At 39.2% G+C, this 22391-nt stretch overlaps 1 protein-coding gene across 3 annotated transcripts in view; it reads left to right on the top strand.

Annotated features, from left to right (window-relative positions):
* The window catches only part of DPP10 (dipeptidyl peptidase like 10), a 227879-nt gene that overhangs the window by 191804 nt on the left and 13684 nt on the right, over positions 1 to 22391 (top strand). For 2 of the 3 annotated variants that reach the window (XM_026089009.1, XM_026089011.1), the window contains 8 exons: positions 1136 to 1174; positions 2489 to 2596; positions 6954 to 7045; positions 8620 to 8667; positions 9413 to 9534; positions 13397 to 13444; positions 15557 to 15655; positions 15764 to 15833. In XM_026089009.1, coding sequence (XP_025944794.1) covers positions 1136 to 1174; positions 2489 to 2596; positions 6954 to 7045; positions 8620 to 8667; positions 9413 to 9534; positions 13397 to 13444; positions 15557 to 15655; positions 15764 to 15833 — 626 coding nt within the window. The remainder of the gene's footprint in view (positions 1 to 1135; positions 1175 to 2488; positions 2597 to 6953; positions 7046 to 8619; positions 8668 to 9412; positions 9535 to 13396; positions 13445 to 15556; positions 15656 to 15763; positions 15834 to 22391) is intronic. The other variant, XM_026089010.1, reaches the window with a different exon arrangement.

The raw sequence follows: 22391 nt of genomic DNA, 5'->3' as shown, positions 1-22391 counted from the left end.
AGAGAATAAGCCCCAAACTATGGATTAAGATTGTAAACATGGAAATGTGTTGGTTCAGTCACTTCGTACCTAGTTCCTGCAAGCCTTATGCCTTTTTTTTTAAAAGCAATCAGTCAGGAATCACTGTGAGCAGTCACTTCTGAAAGGAGACCCGTATGTGCTCCAAGGTCAGTTGGACTCACCCAAAGGTAAAATATAGGTGTCCAGGGAGCTGTAATCCAGGACATCATGTGAGAGAGGGGGACTGTGAAATTCCACTCCAGCAGAAATAAAGGGCAGAGAAGGACCTTGTAGGTACGTGAGAAAAGGTAGTGATGCAGTGCTGCCGTCMTAAGCACACCTCCGGTCCCTGTGTGTAGCCCCGGGAGGTTCCTGCGCCGCATCCACTGGCATGAGGTGGTGCTCTGAATTCAGGAATCGGTGAGAAAAGGCCAGACTGTGAGAAATTAATGTTATATCATGCTATTGGATTTCAACTGAATACCTAATTTTTTTATCCTTTTTGCACGTGTTTTCAATTCTAAAATGTACTTTTTAAGAACACTATTCTAGTAGATACTGATTCTTCAGTTTTTAGATAATATTTGTACAAGTGCTTCTATAGCTAATAAATTTTCATGACTTCAGTGCGACTGCGACAATTTACAACAGTCGGCATATGCTCTACATTTTTTTTTCAATAATGTGCATGGTTTTTGGCATGATGTGGAATATAGTTGTGGCCAATACAAAACAATATGTTGTTTGCATTTTTTTCTCTTCACTAATGCCACATTACTACCCATTAAAACAAGGGATTGTGATTTGAAAAGGACTGGGAGATGCTGGCTATTTGCCCAGTGTTGATGAAGGACCTAAAATGCCCAGTTGTCAGATGATGCCTGGAGGTAAAAGCTAATCAGAAAGGACTGAAAAAGGCATTCTTAGATCCCCTGTGGTTTTCTACCAAAAACTCAGAATAAAGCAGCTGACTTTGTAATTAAATTATCATTTATTTCAATGTAAATGTCAGTGAAGCTATGTGAAGAGTATAACACAGTAGGAAAAAACACAAAATAGCAAAAGACCTTTTACTGAATGTGAGAAATACTTTTGGTCTATAGCTATTCCATAAAATTAAATTTTTCTCTTTTAGAAATACGAGATGCAGTCAGATGTGTGGCTTCCTAAACAGGTATGGTATAAATGCTATTTCCAGTATGTAATGCATAGCTGCTTCGTTATCGTTTTTATTTAATTATATGGTATTTTATAAGCTATTAAAAATCTGTTACTTTTAAAACTGACTACTTTTTAGGATCCTAAATTCATTTAACATCTGAGGGTTATAAAAGTGACTGTGAAAACATTCAGATGGCAGCTCATTTCTCTAGTAGGGGGAATCCTGTCACTTAACTTCACGCACAAGGCATTCTCTTATCTGACTGTCTGTATAGCTGGTGGAAGGAGATGCACATTTGCAGAGGATGATCCAGCCCAGGGATGTGAGACTCCTGTCTGGGTTTCAGAGGCAATGTTCTCTTTCATTTCCAATCTCTCTGTGTTAAGTAAAGCAAGCACCTTAGATGACTTGCTGATTAACTGCCTTACTCTTAGATGGTTAAAGACAGGTCAGACAAATCCCATTCCAAGCATGTCCTATATACTCTGCTGATTTTTTCTGATTAAAAAATAACCTCATTGAATTAAACCCAAAGGAGTACAAAGATCAGAGGTCACATAGGCTACAACTGGAATGCAAAGCAATAATATTACTAAGTTCATACCCAGAACGATATGTTGAACTAATATATCAGCAAATGGTTCCATTTTCATAGGTTCAGAAGAGCTATCCAGTAAATGGATGAAACACGTTCTGTTTAAAATACATTTCAGGCTTCATTTTGCAATGAGCAAATGAGAAATCATTTTTAAAAATCTGTGCTTTTATAGCAAGCAGTTTTCCTATAATATTTCTGTGCAAAATTGGACTTGGAGAGATGGTATCACATCAGGCTACAATTTATGGTAAGACCATGGTTCAGAAAAGCGCCTRAATGTGCTTGTAACTTGTTGTGCATACAACATTATCAAAACTAATGAGTCTTAAGCATGTACTTAATGAAGTTTTGCTGAGTCAAGGCCGTGGAAACATTTTTTTGTCCTCATCAGTAGTAGGACTTATTTCTCTCATTAATCGTATGCTTGTAAAAGAGTGTAACCCGGAAGGTCCCAGCTGTGTCAGGGGTGAGGCCACCAGCCCTTCCAGGGAAGGGTTGCTTTTGCAAAGGCTGTGCCCTTGCTTTGGGACAAGGTTCAGCCATGGTGGATACTGACATGAACCACATTTTTATTAATCTTAGCAAAATATATTTAAAGTCTACGGACTTTTCTGTTTGTCTTATGAGGATGGGAAGTGCCAAAACCAAGTAGACCAAAACCCCAGGCTGATGTTCTGTTAAAAGTTTATCGGAAGATGTGGCAGACTAACACAATCTTCTGTTTGTAGAATGAAGAACCCGTTTTCTCCAAGGACGGCAGTAAGTTCTTCATGACTGTCCCAGTGAAACAGGGAGGCCGGGGCGAATTTCACCACATAGCCATGTTTATTGTTCAGGTAAGTTTTTGGTTCAGGGTATTTGTAATATCCCAGGAGTCATCTAGGACTCTTGCTGAGGATACCTGACCCAAGCAAAGGCTTACACATAAATAGTCTCTGCATTCGTGTCGCGGAGGTGCTTATTCGTCCTGTCCAGACTGTCACTCTCTTCAGAGGGATGTATTTCTAACCTCTTGCAGTGTAGGCAGAGGTCTCTCTCACCGTAGACCCGTGCTATGGTGGCACATAAGATCTGTTAATGAAAGATACGTCCGAAGTACTCTGAAAGATTTCTTGTTTTCTTTGTGCCTCTGTAGCCAAACAGAGATGTTTTCTTGTTAAACCCTTCTATCAATAATATCAGTCTGTATGAAAGAACAAGTGTTTTATAGCCATGGAAATTCAAGAGACCTGCTGGAACGCTCATTTTATGTCCTTTACATATACTGTATATGTGTATACAGAATTTTAAATGTCAGTTCAGAATATTCAGAATTCTGGGCTTCCACACAACAATAAGGGGAAGCAATACTCCAAAATTAAGATTTTGTGAAAACTAGGGCTCTCATATTACCCTTCACAACATTTTCCAGTGGCTTCTGCTTCCCAGGGTCATTGCTTTTTCGCAGGAAGAATCTGAAAGAAAATAAATTTGCACTATGACTTTGAAGGTCACCAGTATGAAGTTGTGATGAACTAGTAAAGGAAATTATGCCCTAGAACTGAACACTTCCAAGGCATCTATTTAAATCAGCAGAGCATTAATCCAGGTACTTTAGCAGAACCATATGACATAGGAGGGATTATCAAGGTACCCAAAACATCAAAATAGCAGCCTTGGCACCAAGCAACTCTATTATCCCCCTTTATGACAGTGTTCTGGTATGAACATTATTAAGTCTGAAATATGTTCCCGGTGTACTGCAGACAGCACAAGAGCAAAAGAACCTTAATGAAATTTTAACCTGAAGAAGCAAGAACAAGACACTCGGTGACTAAAGTAAATATATCAAGAAAGGATCAGAGAAGTAAAAAGGGAACAAAGACATATTAAATTCTGTTTYCTAAATAAAACAGTAACTCAGAAGAGACTCTGATAAAGGTGTATTAATATAATAACCACACAGAAATCCACAGCAAAACAAAACCATTTAGTCTATAAAGTTTTACTTTGGCTTCTTCCCCAATATGAATTAATATCATTAAAATACATGAAATAATAAAAATGTAGATATAAAAATTGACCTACAGTGGCCTGTAGCAAAGATGTTACATATATGATAAAATTTACCTTAAACCTGCAGGCTCTGTCATTTTTCAGTCTTAAAGAGTCCAGGAAACTTGGATTCTAATTCAGGAAAATATTTAACAAAAGATTAAACCCACTCCTTCAATAAGGCAGTTAAATGTATACCTCATTATAAGTACGTGTTTTAATCCCACCAGAATAATTTTTAAGGTTAAGTTTATGATTAAGAGTTTAGTAATCTGCCCTTCTTTGGCAGAATTAGAGCTTTGGGTAATGTACAGGTCCAAAAATCAAAAAGACTTCTAGCTATTTGGACCACCATCGGCACAAATAAACAASTCTGAATGGCACCATCAATGGCCGGTTTGGCTTTAAGTATATAGCTGTTCCTGAGGAGTAAAGGAAATGTGATATCCTGTGTATCAACCATTTTTCATCAATAAGTGACATGGTGTGTGGTAATGGGGCTGATACAGAGCAATAAAGGGCAGGAGGTGTGTTTATATGGTGTGTTTTACACACTGCATTAATCTGATTGTCCATTATTTCTCAAGCAAACATGGAGGCATAAAAATTATATTAACCATTGCTCATAAAGTCTTGTGGCCCATCCGCTGGTTGTCACACCTTGGGAGAGCCCCTGCAGAGCCGAAAGCCGTCGGCTAGGCRCCAGCGCCCGGCTCATCGGCCGCTCGCGATGGAGCGCCGTTAATGTCGGAAGCTGAAATCGGCTGTACTTCTCCGTGCTACTGTGCACAGTATACGTATCTGCTCATTAACCAAAACGTGCCTCCAAACGCAGGAAAGTTAAAAGCGTTATATTGACCATACGTGGACGCAGAGTGTCATGGAAGTAAATTTTAATGGCTCACTTCAGATTCAGTTAATCACTGGGCTTTACTTGTCAATCTTCAGCACAAGTAGTGACAAATGATAGTCTTTCTTGGACTGCATTTCTTGGACTGTGTTTTAGAAAATCATGTGTCAATGATATAATCAAAGCAGGTTAGCAGAAGCATCTAATTAAATTGGGGGGGGAAGTTTACTGTGTAAAAAGATAAAAGTCTATCATAGATTATTTAGTGTCTGAATTTAAGAGCTAGATGTGTGTCTTGCTGTTTTCAAATGCTTTTAGTAACTTTTGAAATATTTAAAAGAAATTAATCTCAAAATGGGATTGAATCATGTGCTATGTGTCTAGAAAATTCTTACTTAGGGTTTTGCAACTCCAAAAAGTCTCTTTTTTCCAACCACAAAATAAGAATTATAAAGTAACTTTAATGGATCAAGGCAAGAACTTCCTGCAAGTTCATAAATTATGTATTATGGCTGTAACCTTGAAAAATAACCATGTTTATTAACGCTTGGCTGGGCTTTTTATTGCTGCGTCTTGTTRGACTCTGTGATCTCAATATTTAAATATCCCTTTCAATAGTCACAGCTCTTCTCTATCTCCAGAGAGGAAATAGTCACTTCTAATAAATTACTAATTTGTATTTTAATCATTCCTTGAGATGTCACTGAATATCAGAACCTTCCTGAACAAGGGAACTGAGTTTAGTAAACGTCCCTACAGCGTCTAGCACAGTGTCCTGATTTCAGCTGGTGCTTGCCAGACCTATTACAGGGCTACTGGATCACTCTTTCCTCATGGATCTCGCCATTACCAGACACGTCTGTTAGATCCCCATTACCACTTTCTGCTTTCTGGTCATTGCTGCTGTTGATGTGGAGCTCAGAGTGTACAGGGTACGAGGGCACGGTTCAGAAATAGATTAAAAAAAGAGTCACGTGCATTTACAACCCTTTTTGTAGGCCCACAGCTCCATCCCCATTGTAGTTAGATGTGGACGGATGTTCCTGATTCACAGGGCTTAAAGGCCAGAAGGGCACCATCAGATCTTCCACCTGACCTTCCTTTATAACTGTTCGGTTTCACCCACCTAATCAGCAATGTGGCAAAAGCTGGAATATAAGCTGAAGTGTCACCTCTTTTCTTCGCAAAGGTTTGTCTTGAATTTGAAAACCCAGGAATTTTGACAGCCCAGCCAAGCGTTGTAGCCCTAATACAGCAAACCGTTCAAGTCTGTTCATGCTATGTTACAGTGAGGGTTGGAGTTTTAATCTTCAGCAGCCTAAGCAAAAATTTTACGTTTTGCATTAGCAAGCACTCGCAAATGAGCTTCCCAGTATTTGGGTTTCATTATTTTTAACCTGTCTGTTTCTGATAAGAAAACTGCTGCAGCTTGCAGCCAGAGTCTGATGTTGCCTCAAGTTAGATACACATTAAGTCCTGCACTTTCCTGATTCAGTTCCTGGTGCACTGGCTGAGAAAAGTACCAGCACCTTGCTCAGGAGAGGATTTGTACTTCCCCTTGTAAGCAGTTATTTTCCTAGACTCTCACTGGGATGGAAACCRTTTATGAGAGGGAGCAAGGGGTGCTCACACTTCCCCACTTGTTCAGTTCAGTTGCCAAAAATGGGAGTCCTAGACTCTCCTTATAGCCCCTGGAGGGAGAGAGGTCCCTCCAGAGTGCGTTTTGGAGCAGAGGCTTAACCAGGRTTTAGATCCCCTAAACTTCTGCGGCAGAGTTTGCGTGGCGCATTCCTTGCAGAGATTTGCCTGCCTTTGCTGCGGGTGCTCTCGTGGCCTCTGTCCGCGCAGCCTCCTCGCGGGAATCTTGGCTTGGTGCAAACACACGAGATGTGAAAGCTCAGCGAACACGTTCYGGTGCAGCGTTTTGATTGCAGGGCTCCCAGTCAGGTTCCCTGCCATGCCACTGCTGTAAGGAAAGGAAAAAAAAGCACTATGGGAAACAAAATGTATGTGGTGACAAGATCCTTAGCTTGAAACATAGGACTTCTGTTTGTTTGCATATCAGCGATTGAAAGAAAAATTGTGGTGGAAACAGATGATTTAATATCTTTGAAAAGTTTGTATTTGAGAGGGAAAGGACACTGGAAGTTCAGGCCTTTCAAAACATGGGTTTTGTGATTTAAAGACATTACGTTGTACATTAAAGATTAAAAAGCTGCAATCAGTAATGACATGCGCAGACGATCCTGTTAGGCAAAGAAAAATGTAAGAACTAAGATGAAAGTTAAATATTTTCCRTTTCTCCCCAGGCTAAAAGTGAACAAAACAGTGTGAGACACCTAACCTCGGGAAACTGGGAAGTTATCAAAATCCTGGCGTATGATGAAAATACCCAAAAGATGTAAGCAGTATTCTCTTCGTCTGTTTAGAAAAATATCTGAATTACTAATGTGGAATCCATTTAACCAGAAATAGTGTATCTAAAATTAAGGAACAATATTTCTTTCATTTTTGAACATTACCATAAATTCTATACTCAGAACACATAAAATGCATTTGTAAGACAATTTATCTGCCAGTGTATTACTGCATGCATTTTTATGTGGAGGCAAAAGGAGTGTACAGTTGACTGAATTGTTTTTTAAATAAAAGAAATCACAAAATGCAGCAGCAACAACATTTCGTTGGCCTTTTCCTGGATTCCAGAAAAGAAGTCCTGTTAAATTATTAGACTTGATAAAACCCCAAAGGCTTCAGCTTTCAAGTTTGCTTGGTAACTGCAGGAGCTCTCTGGACCTTGTTTGGGGATCTGATTCAAACATATAAGTTCAAATGATGATATATAGAGGCATCTCAGAACCCTTGAGTTTCGTCCGGATCACTCAGCGAGAGAGAAAGCTTCTTAAAGCCCAGCCCAGAGCTGCAATGCTTCCAAAATGGGAAGGAGATGCGCCACGTACCTGGTGACTCCTGGAGCAGTAAAGAACCGACACAAAACATCTATCTGAAGGCTCCAGCTAACATCAGTGGATTTTGGTTAGTCTTCACGTATGTCTGCACAAAGCAAAAAATAAATGTGCTGAATTCTGATTTGCTTTGAAGTAAATGATATTTCAGCAAGGACCTTTATGAGCCTGGAACAGTGCCTGTTGTCCCCAGTGTTACTGGCAGCAGAGCCGACGGGATGCCCTTTCTGGCCAGTTCTTCCATGGGTTTTGAAATGTATCTGAAGAGACTGTCCTGATACTTCTTGAAGGAGCAGATGAAAAAACGTCTGGATATTCCTCAGCCTGCAGAGAGCTTGTAGACTGAGACTTGTCTCAGCCGCCTGAGAGGACTTCCTCACCCTCCTTACGCCTCTCCTGCAGAAACTTTGTGAGGATCTCATCTGGGACCCACCAGGGACTTGCTGTGATATTCTTGCAGTAGCTCTGCTAAGCCACTTTCCACCCACATATCTTGCCAGTTCAACACTGACTAGTGTGCTAGTTTCTATCACTAGATAGAAGAAAAAGTCAGTCTGCAGCTCAGAAAGGCTTTCATGTTTCACAAGGCCTGTTGCACTTCACAACATGATTTCCTTGTGACCTTGTTCCACCCCTTGGATTTATATTGCGAATTCTGGAAATGACAGAGAAGCTTTCTGTTGTGTATTTGTCAGTACAACGCTTGACGGAGTCCTGGTCACTGTCGAGAGCTCCTAGGCATTGCAAGAGCTAAACAGAAACCATGAAGCACTATGTTTATCGCTGTTTTAATATGAAATCATGTAGCCTCTGAAGTAGCTACTCTGTACACTAGGTCTAAATTTTAGCCTTGAACTTTAGGTTTAAGTATACGTATTTGATCTTTGTGTATACTTGGGAATTCTTAATTCAGTAAATGTAATTTATGACATTTTTCACTGCTGTAAATGCCACCTTGGTCAGGCAGTTTTCCAAACTGAGTTTAACTTTCTTTGTCTTTTGGGTGCAGTTATTTTTTAAGCACTGAAGAATCCCCAAGAGGAAGACAGCTACATAGGTAAGAGGTACATACGGCTGTGTTAACAGCATCTTCATCCCAAGCTATAAATGCTAAGATGATATTCTATGAGCTTAATTGCTGCTTTGGGTGCTGGTAATCATTTGTATTGTATAAAAATGAGTGCACTGTAACTGTAAGAAAGAAAGAATTTCAGTTTTCTGAAACTAAAAATGTTGATGATATTTGACATTTTTAAAAAATGAATGGAAAACATTTCAAAACAAAGTGTTTTTACCACTTATGTCTTTACTAGCCTTTTATAAGAGTATAAAAAACAAATCTAAATGCAAGCCTGTAGTAAGCCTGTATTTTTAAGACCAGTGAAAATATTTAGATGCAACTCATTTCTGGAGCCTATTCATAGATTTAAGATGCATGGGAAAAGTGCCTCCTCCTTACAAAACCCTTAGTGCTTAAATCTGAAGTTAAAATCTGAGATTAGTGAAGTTTTTCTTCTCATGGTGCCCTACTAATATTTGTTACTCTAGGGCACTGTTAGCTATTGGAACCCTGGTCCTGCTTTAGGCAGGTTTGGCATCTATCCATATTGCCCAGTTTACAGGACAGTAGTGCATTGAGTCATCCAAAAAAAAAAGCTTGCATCAGACACAAAATAGGACAGTGATATTTTGGCAAGATTAGGCACTGGAACAAATTCTGCCACTCTCTGATGAGCTAATTCCTGACGTGTTGTATTTTATTCCAATGGAAACCTGATATTTCTGATGAACTTTTCCCCCAGTGTATCAACAGTGGGATCACTGAATCGCCAGTGTCTCTCATGCAGCTTCTTGAAAGACCAGTGCACATACTTCAGTGCAAAGTTTAGCCCCATGAATAGGCATTTTTTACTGCACTGTAAAGGTAAGTCAGATGTACAGCTTGTATTGTATTAGTAGTATGTGTGCTTCCTGAATTAATGTATTCCCAAGAAGTGCATTAGGCTAGAGCCTAACATTTAGCTCAGTAGTGGATTACTCAGAAGTTCTCTACAGAGCTTATTGCAAGACTGTAAGTAAAGATGTTCTGCATAAAAGCTAAATAAACAAGTAAAAGCAGAAAGCTGCTCCAATCCTGGCCATTGAGTCCTAGTAAAGAACATTGACTTTTAAATTCACCCTGGATAAAAATCCTTTGCAAAATAAATGTGGAATTTTATAGTGATGGTACTGTGGTTCACAACAATAGTGAGTGGAATAATCAACTTCAATGTATTTTGTGTTGGGACTGATCTTGGGCAATCATATCTAGTTAAAGAAATGAGGGCCTGCTTTCCATAACACTGTGTCTGTTTGTGTGTCTAGACATATATGTGTATGCGTACACACACATACACATACACACACACATATATATATATCTCAAAAATCATGTATGGTTTAATCCACATAGACAGATCCTGTTTATCAGTAGAATTGTCATAAATAGCATTTAGCCAACTGGCAGCAGTTGGGCTCAGTGCCCCCTAAGCAGGCTGGTGTGTAGAAACAGAAAATTCCCAGCCTGCCTTGAGAATTTTATAATATACATCCAGGAAATAAACACTGATAAATAAATAAGATGATAAAAACAAGTTCAGAAAAGCATGAGACAATCAATGATAAAGTGTATGGCTAGACCTACTGACCTTGAAACTTGCAATATTTTAGAGACAGCATTCTCCCAGTATTTTTTCCCAACCAGCGTCAGATTGAAAATAATAGAACACAAGTCATTTGAAATACATGTGAATAGCACACTCTGTTTGCATACATTTTTCCTATTTTTTTTTTGCAACTGTACATTTTTTACACACAAAGAAAACATCTGCCTGCTTGAGAGTTGAATCTATTCAAACAAATAAACTATGAATATGTATTGGCTAAAATAAGGGCTCTTTTGTGGAAGTGCACGTATAATACCTAGGTGATTAGAAAAAATAAATATAGCAACTGCATGGTTTACACATGGTTAAACCTGCAGCACAAGTTATGGAGCTAATCCTGAGGCCCTTATCTGAGCAAAGGCTGCACCAGTAATGAGCTCCTCGTGATTTAAGCAGTTCTCCCTTGTGCCTGACATGGTCTCTACGGGGGAAATCTCAGACTGCTGCAAGAAGGAGTGCTTGTAAGTCAGGAGGAGCTTTTTGTACTGAATCAGCACTGTGCCAGGGCCCCCAAGTATAGCTCTTACTTTTTTAGCAAAGTATATTCAATTTGTATTTTTTAATTTGTACCTCTGATACGAAAATGTGGATGTCAATAAGAGCTTACACATGAAGTCGTTCAGAAATTCCTGACTTGCAGTGATTTTGGAGATGCCAGTTCTCTGTTTGAGGCTGATTAGTCTGTAGAGCAGTCTCCCAGGATTAAATTTACACTTTACTAAATTGCAGCCAGATTAGCCTAAATTGGCGGTGGTGGATGGAGATGATAAAACACCATCATAAACTTTTTCATACCTCTAACATTAATATATGGTTGTCAACTTGGGGTTATTCATAGCTCTTCTCTTGTGTCAGCTGGAGTTGACGATTACGGCAGCAGTGTGGCCCCACTGTACTGCTGCAGCACTGCAAAATGCCCATGTTGGTGAGGATCTGTCACAGTATCTTTAAGTTGGCAGAGACATCACCACAGAGCATCATTAAACCTCTTCTGCTTGGAGGTGCTTGCACGAGTACAAGGTAAACTGCCTTGAGGAGACAGATGATGCCACATGTATGTACATGCGCACTTGTTTTCCAACAGTAAATGAGCCTGACTGGGTTGTAACGAAAACCAGTTGTCCCAGAAAATCCTTGGAGGATGCTGGACTAGTCCGATCTATGCAAGGTTCAGTTTTTCCACTGCCTGTTTACTCATGAGCACCTTTATTAGGATAACTTTTTCTCCTTAGTTACCCTCAGACAGGAGATCTGTCTCATTATACCAGTTGTATCCATCTCCGGAAGGTCTCCAGAGACTCTTCTGAGCAAGGAGTTAATTTCTAGCTTGGTAGAAGGAGGACAGGTTTGACAACCTCTCCGTCTTGGCAAGCTTCCCTTTTACTTACTTTCCACACTGCCTGTGGCTTTTTCTTTTTCCTCTCCATTCAAACAAGATCCTTCAGAAAGGGAGTAATTGTTTTCCCCGTTTTATACAGGAGGARATAAGATGTGGATTTGTGTTAGTGAGTTACAGGTCAATGGCAGGTCCAAGGTGCGTACTCAGTTCTGCTGAGTTCTAAGATGATGCCTTTAACACAAGCCTGTCTTCCTCCTTTTTGACTGGCTTTTTAGTCTACTTTAATCTCCCTTTTTAAATCTGCCTTCATCACTCCATCTTGTAGGACTGTAAATAGAGCTGGCCTGGAAAATGCCAATTCTTCCCCCAGCAAAATGTCACATTCTGAAAAACTGTCTTTCCTAAATGGGAATTCAAAGGAAAAAAGCAAATGCACAAAAAGCAAAAAGAGGTGATAAAAAAGGCAGAAAGAGACACTGAAGAAATTCTGTTCTTAAAGAGCTAAGGCAGAAAGCTTTGATTTGATGGCAATCTGCCTGTAAGATTTCTGTCAATATTCTCTCTTCAGGCAGAGAATGACATTGATGAAAATCTTCAGCAGAGGCTGTGAATGACGTTTATGCTATTTACTTCAGGTATTTAAGCTTCCCTAGGCTTGTGCCGTAATTAATGAAGAGAGACAACTAGGCAACCTCCTCAGGATGACTCAAAACCCCTAAATTAAGTTACATCTCTGAACTGCTCTCGGAAGGAATCTTTTTGTCCCGAGTGGCTGTGTAAGGAGTCTGAGCTGGAATTTCACAGGAGGGTCCATGCCCTCCTCTGCCCTGGGGGTCTCAGGGACCTCAGCTTCCCTCCATCTGCATTTCCAGCCCAATACAGGCTGCTCGCCTGTAATTCAAACTGTTTTACCAAGAAAAAAAATCTAAGTTTCCTGTGCACAAATTCCATATTTGGGGGGAAAAAAAGCATTTTCTCTTGCAAATTGGTACTAGTGGGAGTCCTCAGAGCAGAACAGTAATGTAACTCTACTACTGAACATGCTGAGTGTGTGAAGTGACCCCATTGTCATATGTCCTCTTGCGTATTTGCACAAAACCTTTTAAGATGGAGAATTATTTCTGGTCCTTTCAGTTGCTTAGTGGTACAGTAGAACACACAGGATCTAACATTACTGTGAAGTAAGATTAGGTTACGTTACACCTAGATTTAACCACAATACTGCTGCTCTTACACAGCTGAGGTACCAGAGGAGCTTCTTAAGTAGGTAATTGAGTGAAATACGTGATAATTTTGTGACACCTCTGAAGCTTTGCCTTAGAAAATATAAGTGAATATTGTTAGTAATTCATTTTCCAGTCAACCTAAAGTTAGTGTTTCGGAATGTTAAACTGCTATAGTTTAGACAGCCCTTTAAGGGCCTCTGTAAGTTTTTTGTTCTTCACTTGTAGCTAAAAAAAAGGAGATAAAAACAAACCTTCTTCTGGGTACAGGGGGCTAGATAGCCTGCTGAACAGGCAAAATGCCGTATGGGTTTCACACTTTGTTGGTGCTGTAATCTTACCTGTGTCCTTCCCAAAAGACATCAGTGGAATTACTTCAGTGTTTGAAATGAAGCATGTATGCGGGGCTTGCAGGATCTGACCTTACTTAGTTACTGGTGTTTTCATTCTTTGTTATTTGTTGAAATATCGAGTATTTACAACCCTACACTTCCTGTATTTTTTTCTCTTCTCAAACAGGGCCAGGGGTTCCGGTTGTTAGTGTGCACAGTACAAGTAATACTGGAAGTGAGTATTTCTTATTAATAGGTACTTTTTATCATGGTCCTTGATTGTTTTGGAGAGCATGGAGGAGGGGAAAGACAGTTACAAGCAAATGAAAACAAATAGATGGCTTATGTATATAAAGTTCTCTTAATTACCTTTTAGCAACATCCCTATCCATAAATGATAAGGAAAGAAGTTAATCAAATGACTGAAACTTTCCGAGGCTTTTCAGATATGTTTTATGCTAAATGCATATCTTCTCTCTTCTGTTTACACTCGAGTTAATTAGATGGCAGGTTGTTCTTCATCCCTTGCACTTGCTATGTAAATTATGCTGCCATTACGTTACACCTGCTGTATTTTTAGAAATGTTTTTAAAGTTATAATCCAATTATCCTGAAGTAAGGTACAGTCCTTGGAGGACTGATCATCAAATTTGACCTACATACAATGAACTAAGTCCTGCTCTTACATTTTTCAAATCAGAGCAACTCCGCTGACATTTTCAATGATGGCAAATCCATGAATAAAGCCTTTTTAAGAGGGTATTTGATACCTCTACTCTTTCAAGTTTTGCTCATTATTTTCTCTATATGGGCACCAAATCCGTTGCTATTTCCTGGCTGCGTGAGGTGCTGTGTCATATACTATCCTTGAGCAGCAGAGCATGAAGTCATGGATTAGAAGAGAGGGGACATCTTTCTGTTCTAAAACACTAGATCAACCCTTGGCTGTCCTGATGTAGTTCAGTAGATTGTCCCCAGAATTATTTGCAGAATCCCAAAGTTCTGAGCTATGCTTATCTGCATTCGTCTTGTCCTGAACCAGCCGCTGCTCAACCACAACAGAAGATCTGGTCTTGCGTGTTACAGTAGCCTACTGGTAATAATATCATGCTATCAAGTGTTAATTCCTTTTTCTTTTTTCTTTTTCTCACTGTTTATAGCATTTGCAAAACTCAATACCATAGCATACTGAGCAGAAGGAATTTTATCCAACTTAATAAGGGCTACATATTGCTCAAAGTAAATCCATTGACTTCTGTAGAGCTACTCAGTTCTGTGAAGGTAGACTTTGGCTCTTAATTATTTGTATCTAAAATACCATTCATAATGAATCCTTTTAAAAAGGAGTTTATGTAGAGCATCGTAAAGCAAAACAAAGAAAGTCAGGATAGAGGGAGGTTGTTTGCTGCAACAACAAGAAACCAAATAATGAGAGAGAGAATTTATCTATAATGTTTCAGTGCAAGATTAGATGATCCTCTTCAATTAATAGAACAATGATTAAGGATTACTTCAATTATTTCATCCTCAGACTATAATTATACCGTTTTGGTTGACTGCCCAGAACAAAYGTTCTTCTTAGATTATCCCTTTTGGCCCTAAGTGGAGGGTATATTGTTTAATAAAAAATTTACATTTTGGAAGCAAGATTGGTAATTTAGGTAAAAAAGAAAAAGGAAAAAGAACTAATTAATCTTCTTTTCGTATGCAAAAGGACTGCCTCAAATCTGTCTGAGGCTTTAAACCAAATTGCAAAGTCTTGCTCCTTGTTGAAATGTGGAAGGCAAAGGACTTGTAGTGGTCAAATAGAGCTGTGCTGGCTAAATCCCGACGGAGAGTATATGACTAAAAGGGTGAAAAAAAACCATGCTCTTCAGATCTGCTGGTGGAAGAATGCCTGTTTTACTCTTCCAGGTGTCTCTAATCAATTCTCCCTGTCAGGCTGTATTTTGTATTCATGCCTGCAGCCTGAGAAAGCGTGCCCACTTGAGGCTCAGGCTGTTGTCCAGCATACCAGCCTTTCCCTGTACCAGCTGCTCTTAGTGCTTGTCAAGGATACTAGTATTTGTATTGTTCATCAGCAATTTCACTGCGAGTGTTTTAGCAAAAACAAAGCATGTTGAAGCCAGAAAATGGAATAGAGGTATGTTTTGAATTAAGCTGATTGCTCAGTTTTTGAATTGCAAAACAGTTGCGTTATAAAAATGTGTGTAAAGAAGGAATCCATTTACCAGATTTATCACTGCACATTTGTCTCKTTTTAAAAAATTTTTTGGAATCTTGTTTTCTCTTTGATGCAATGATTCTCCAAACCTTTCAACTTGCTTTTTCTTGCTATTTTCTACAGAGTTTTATATATTAGAAGATAATGCTGTGTTGAAAGAAGCTGTTTTAAAGAAAAAGAATTCCAGGACAGAAATTAAAATGCTTCACATTGAGGATTACGGTAAATTTAGCAAAATGTTATTTTAACAAACCGAAAGCTTTCTTGAAATGTTACTATTTTTCATCTGTGTAACTACCAGCCTTTAATGTTTTGCTCTTTTCTTAAAAGAACTCCCTTTACAGTTGTCACTGCCAAAAGATTTCACGGATCGAAACCAGTATGCCCTTCTGTTAATAATGTAAGTATCCATGTAGAATCACTTAAAATAATAAAAACTACCTCGTAGAAAACATTTAAGTCTGTAATTAAAAAAAGTAGCTAATCCCTGTGCAGGAAAATTACCTCATAGATTTGAGTTGATACATCAAAAGGGTTGTTCTCAGGAAGATTTTGGTTTAGGTGCTCTCTGGTAGACACGCCTGGGTTTCTGAGCTTGTCAAACCTAGCTCTAGTTCGCTCTACTTTTATGTACACGAGGCACCAGCCCTTCTCATGGTGTAGCTGCAAAGTAATGCTGCCGTCTTTTGTGGCCCCGTGCGGATCTCTGCCCACAGAGAACCTGATTCACAAAGTGTGCTTCTGTTTTTCTTTTTTATTGCGGATAGAAATGGGTAGCGCTTCTAAGAGGGGCTCAGTTAAGACACACACAGCAAAACTGCTTTTGGGAGCACTGTCAAGAAGAAAATGTTTTTTGAGCATCGGTGGCTGAAAGCATTACCGGCATGATCCACAGTCTGTTGATGTTTGCAGGAAACCTCTGCGGGAGGAAGGAGGCACTCCCAGACAATCTATGCTATTCCAGTAAAAAGAAATAAAGTGTGTTTCTTCCAGAGGTTGTTGCCCTTTAACTTTTCTCTGCAGAGAAGGTGGAGCAGAGTCAGGAGCGCACCGGCAGCCCACCTGCGAATGTGGCTGGTGGCCACCTCGTAGGTGGCACTTGCTGCTCTCTGCCTGAGCCTGGCGAGGCTGCCCCGAGTGGAAGGGCTGGCCTCTCCCTACAGTCTTTCTGGCCCTAATGTTGTCTGTTCCTCTCCAATAAGTCGGTGGTTCCTAATGGCCACAGCAGGGACAAACAACTCGGGAATTTATCCTGGTGTTCCCCAGGATGCTGCTTTCCTGTTGTCCCCTCTGAATCCCGTAGATGGATTCACAGTTCTGCCTAATATCACCAAGAATGTGTTTTCTGTGTTCCCAAACTCTTACGGCCCTGGCTAGATCTTCTTCTAGTACCACGTGGAAGGAATCGATGTGGATTTCGCAAACACAGCTGCAGGACTGCACTGTTAAATTCCTGAAAATATAACCTTGGATGAGGTGTAGCACCTGGAGTAGACCTCCTTCAAATGACAGCAGAGGTCCTTATTGCTATATGAGAGATTAAATTTACAGGCTTGAGCTGCTGAGTGATCCTGAAGTACTGAACTCAGATCATTTCTTAGGTAATGGGACAAAGAGGCATAAAACTGCTTATTTCAAAGCCCAGTTCACCTGCGTTTAAAACTCAGGCTACTCACTTGTATTTAACTGCAGCTGTGGAGGCTCTCTGCTTTAAATGGCTCACGGACACATTCTTCTTTTCTTGTGGAGAAAGAGGACACATGTATTATTTTATCTTTGCAGTATTTGCTAGCCTGACTCTTGAAGCGCATTTATATTTTAAGCAGCTCTTTTAAGCATGCCAAAGACAAACAGACTCTGCTAATTGACACCAGCAGCATTGCAGGGAGTTGCGAACGCTTGCGCTTGTTCTTTTTTCTGAGGGTAAGGAAACGCTAAGGTGTTAGCAGTGTAACACTTTCCTTTTAAGTATCCTAGTAAATACATACTCTGCCATATATCCTCCTGGTAGAACATGAAATTATATACTCGGGTAAAACCTAGCGAAGAAAGGAAGCAGAAACCTGAAGCAGGCCAAGGCCAAAAAAGACAAAGACAAAGAAAAGCTAAGGAAATACTGATATGAAATGGTTTTAGTTATCAAGAGTTCAAATAAACAAGAATGGTATTGAGGCAGGGTCTCAATTTTGAACTTGCCAAAGTTAGGAACGCCTAATGAACCAATAATTTGACCARGTCACTATGTATGGATATGTTTTATAAATTTTTTTTCTGTAACATGCCTGTGGGATGAAAAATACTTTTGTTAACAAATACAAATTGTGGTATCTATATTTGTAATACAGAGACTGTGCTTCTTTTTTGTCAAATCCTTATCTTTGCAATACTGAATTCTCAAGGTTAGAAGAGAAAGAAGTTATATTTCTTCAACAGGTTTTTACAAACTTTAAGCTAAGGTCACCAGTAATCCTTTTTTTGAATTAAAGATGTCCCAAAATGAAACATATGACTGAAAACTGTCACTGAAGTTGTAAGAGGTTTCCTGGTGGGATGATTATTTGAGCCTGTAAGTTGTAATATGACTTAAATTTTTTCTAGTTCTTGAGGAAAGTATGATTGGGAATCTGTGTGCATGCAGGTAGTTTGTTGACCCCACAACTCCAAATTGACATCTTAGGGTTTTTTCATTATCAGAAGTACTATTTGCAGAAGAAAAATAGTATTCAGCTCCAAGAAGAACATGTAGCTTTTACAGGAAACGCTGATAAGTTGTGTATGTGGTATCATTTCCCAGATATTTGACTTTCCTAAGTCCCAGAGTGATACTTTTGGGACTGACTGAGAAACACCTTGTTCCTACTGCTGGAAGAGTTGCACAGGAATTGTATTAGTGGCTGATAACAAGGGTTGCCTTTCATATTGCTCAGTTGTACCTGTTCTTTTCCTTATGTTCTCAGCTGTAATTATCATTATATTCCAGCTTTTGAAATTTTGAAAAAGAACACTTACCAATGTTCCTGGTAATCACGTTGGCTTAATTGTGCATCAACTTTTTAGAGCACAAATTCTATATAACTTTTTGATGCAGACTATATACACTTTTATATATATAAATATATACATATACACACACACAGATATATATATAAAAAGAGAAAATACGTATTTGGAATAGTGAAGTGTTAGCACATATGAAGTGGCTTTTACATTCCAGTTCAGTAGGACTACCCTTTGGCAAGGGCTTAAGAAGAAAGGGAGTGATTGGGAAGGAAAGAAGATGAGAAAAAGAGAACGGGAGTTTAAACGTGAAAGTCACCTAATACGTTACATCTCTGGAGTCCAATATAAATGCCTAGTTAAGTGCATATAGACTTCTGATGCTTTCTCTCCTGAGCTGGAGGGTAAATATGGCGTGTGAGATCTAACAGCCTGTGACCAGTTGTTCGCTACCGTGATTGCTTCCAAATAGTTCCCGGTCTCTGGTGAAGGTTTATCTTTCCCGTGTCATGGATGCTGCCAGGATTTCCTTTGCCTGTGTGGTCTGGCTTCTGTTTGCAGGATTTTGCCCAGATGGCCAGTTTCACTGATTCAGACTAAAGCACTTTTGATGGTTGAGATTCATAACTTTACTGTAAATTTTCAGTAACAGCAAATCCTTTTGTGTTGTGCCTATATGCCCTCTGGATATATGGGGTTACAATCCCAATAACACAAGCTGGAAATAGGTAAATGGGAGAAAATTTTGTATTATTCTCATGGTCACGCAATTCCAGGTAAATCAAATTGCTGAAAGCTAATGGCCATATCAAAGACATGTGGCTATAATAAAGTTGCTATATTCATGTAAGGATGCCTACACGTAAATTTGAACTCCTAACACAGCCAGGTTTCCAAATCCTAAAGCAGAGTCTGTGCTGGTAGCTTCTGGTCCTGGCACAAAACCCTGGCATGAACTCAGTACAGCTCCGTGTAGACACAAGCTTCCTCCARCTCAGCTTCAGGACCAGACCCTAAATATCCTTAAATGCGAGCTGTAATCTTCRTCATAAGGATTTTGTGAAGACTCATCCGTTAGCAGTTGTAAAGCATGCTGCAACACTTAAATACAAGATCACTGTATCACTATGTCAAAATTTATGTTCATCCGTACACCTGGGCTATCTAACAGATACACAGGTCTCACATAGGAACCAGCCATGTTGTCTAGCACTATTTTTCTTTCCAGAATTGTGATGCATAGCCCATAAAATGCTAATAGATTATAACACTTTCCTTTCTTCCATTTGTTCTACTAAACTACTAATACATTTCACACTCGGTTTCCTTCAGATATAATACATACAGTGTAGCTATAGATTAGAGAAGTGTACAGTAATTGCCTGAAAGAGTGATTATCATCTCTTTTCTATATAATTAGGATCAAAGTTTAAATTTCAGATCCTTGATTTTCTCATTATGTTTCACCTTACTCATTAAAAAAGTTGGAAGATACACTCCTTAGTAACACACAGGAAATGATTAAGTAAAGACTCTGGCATTTAATCTGAGTAATAAAATGAGAGGTGATAATCATTCTTTATTTTTTCTTGAACATAATTAACCTCATTCCTTCAAAATTTGTAGATAATGTATCTTAAATGTCAGCATTTATTATTTAACACCATTTAAAACTGTCCAATATGTAAGTGGATGTAGTAGAACRGAATCAATAGAGAGGTTGTTCTGATCCTGTAAGGAACAACCCAACAGGTATTAGTCCGAAGTAATCAGCAAATGACCCCAAGAGCTTTCTGTCCGTCTGTTTGTTTACTTGTTTTCTTAGATTTTTGTAATTAACAGGAATCACTTCACCTATAATTGAAATGAAGAAAGATTTAGGCCTTACACAAGCAATCAAACCTGTTTATGCCTCCAGTTAATATATTCTCAGGACTGATAGCAAGATGAAGACAGTAGGGTTGGAAGTGAAGTTTTTTCACAGCCTCAGGAATAACTCATTAATAGAATAGCAGAAATGGAGAGAGGCGTAATGCAAGTATTGGGAAATATCAGAGATCTGTGATATGATAATACTTTACATATTCATAGCCATCTTTTTTATTTGTTGTAAAGGACTTTACTCATTTTAATTGGCAGCTGTTGCAAGTGAAGGGACAATGCTTTGCTGCATAGTGAAGTTTAAAAATACGTGGTGGATTGCACTACTTCTAATGCAATATGCTGGCAAGGAGCACATCCCTGAAGACCTTTGCATTTGGCTGTGTTAGCTYTTCCCCTATAAAAGAACTGCAAAGTTTAATTTTGTTGGGCTGCCTAAGTTATGTAGATGGGTCATTAATTATTTTGCAAGTTATCCATCTAATGCCTTCATTCCTCCCTCCTCTACCTAGTATGACAGTATTTTACAGCTCTTTTTGTGTTGCTGTTACATCAAAGTATTCAATGGGGATTCTCTTATTTTTTACTCTTTTACATTGTTTCCACATTCTTTGGACTTCCTAATGTTTTCCATATAGGGTGAATTCATTTAGCTCAGGCGAGACGAGGGACGAACTGGAAGCTTACTGCAGCTGTTGCATTTTGGGCAGCAGTCCTGGTGCATGGGGAATGATGGAACTGTTCACTCCCTTTCTCATGAGTTTGGTCTCCAAAAAGCTTGGAGAATCCATCCCATTTTAGCCTCCTCTCTCCCCCTTTCTCCCACAGCAATACAATTCTTACATAAGGAGGTATAGCAGGAGACCCTGTGTGAATAAATAGTTCATCTAAGGCTTGTTAGAAAAAGCCAAGAAAAGATACAAAACCTCTCCTCCTTTTCTGATGACACAGAACAGTGTTGCATTTATTGTTCTCAAAACTGTGTTTTTGAAGTCTTTAGCCTTGAGGGGTTTGGAAGGATGTTTTAAGAATAACGATTTTATTTCTTGTATTATGATCTCTACTTCAGTCCTATCTACCACATGATTCTGCCCTGGTAATGGAACCACTTCTGATGGTGCGTTTTAATTGGTTTGGCTATATCTGCAGGGAGGAGTTATAAACACATGATCTGGTTTTAGGTRTGTGTGTCTGAACAGGATATATGAATAGGGGGAAAATGTTTGGGGTTCTGTGTCATCAGTGTTTGAGGCTACTCACGTTCCCTGATTTTGCACCAGTAAGGGTGGGTGTGTTTGAAAGCTAACCAAGAGATGCTCATGAAATCTGAGAAACAAAGTAAGTTTTCCCATTATGCCAGTTTTGCAAAATGGTCTTTTTTCTTTCTATTCGGTTTCACCATAAGCAAAAGAGGACTTTTATCAGTGATATTTTTTTGTATATGGTAGATAGATTTTATCCTTTGAGATGTAGTCTTTCTCACATATTTGCTATCCATATGCTGTATGAGATTCACTTTTTCACAGAAATAGAAATGTACAGAACATTAAGCAGTGATGATAGCAGTTATTTTCCACATATCTTTTAAAATTGTTTCCCCTCTGCTTGGTCAGCCCTATAACTTCTAAAATTCCTCTTTAAAATCTCCCCATTTAGTTTTTAAGTGGAGCGCAACCTGGAGCAAATTTTGCTGCAGTCATGATAGCACCATGGCAGTGGCGTAGTGCTCACAGTACAACAGCAATTGCCTCTCTGATAAAACTATATTATCCCCCATAGGCTGCGACTAGAGTCATGAACAGAGACTTTAACTAAAGCTTCTGGTTACAGAATCCAGAAAAACAGATTCTTCTCTTTTCAGCAAAATATGAACTTATGATGAGCTGCCCCTTTTTTCCAGACAGTCTGAGGTGTATGTGACTGCACTGCAAGAAGCATACAAATTACCCACTAAGGTCAATGATGTTGGTGTATTATTGATGGCTTCTGTCTGTTTAAATGGTACCTCGATGGCAAACTTCAGCAGCATGCCTGAGTTGTCAGCAGTTGCGCTGCCACAGCGGACTCATAACCCAAGTGT

The sequence above is a fragment of the Apteryx rowi genome, unplaced genomic scaffold (assembly GCF_003343035.1).
Source record: "Apteryx rowi isolate R43461 unplaced genomic scaffold, aptRow1 scaffold_8, whole genome shotgun sequence".
Lineage (NCBI taxonomy): Eukaryota > Metazoa > Chordata > Aves > Apterygiformes > Apterygidae > Apteryx > Apteryx rowi.
Note: the sequence above shows the minus strand (reverse complement) of the source record. Positions and strands in the feature narration are given on the sequence as shown.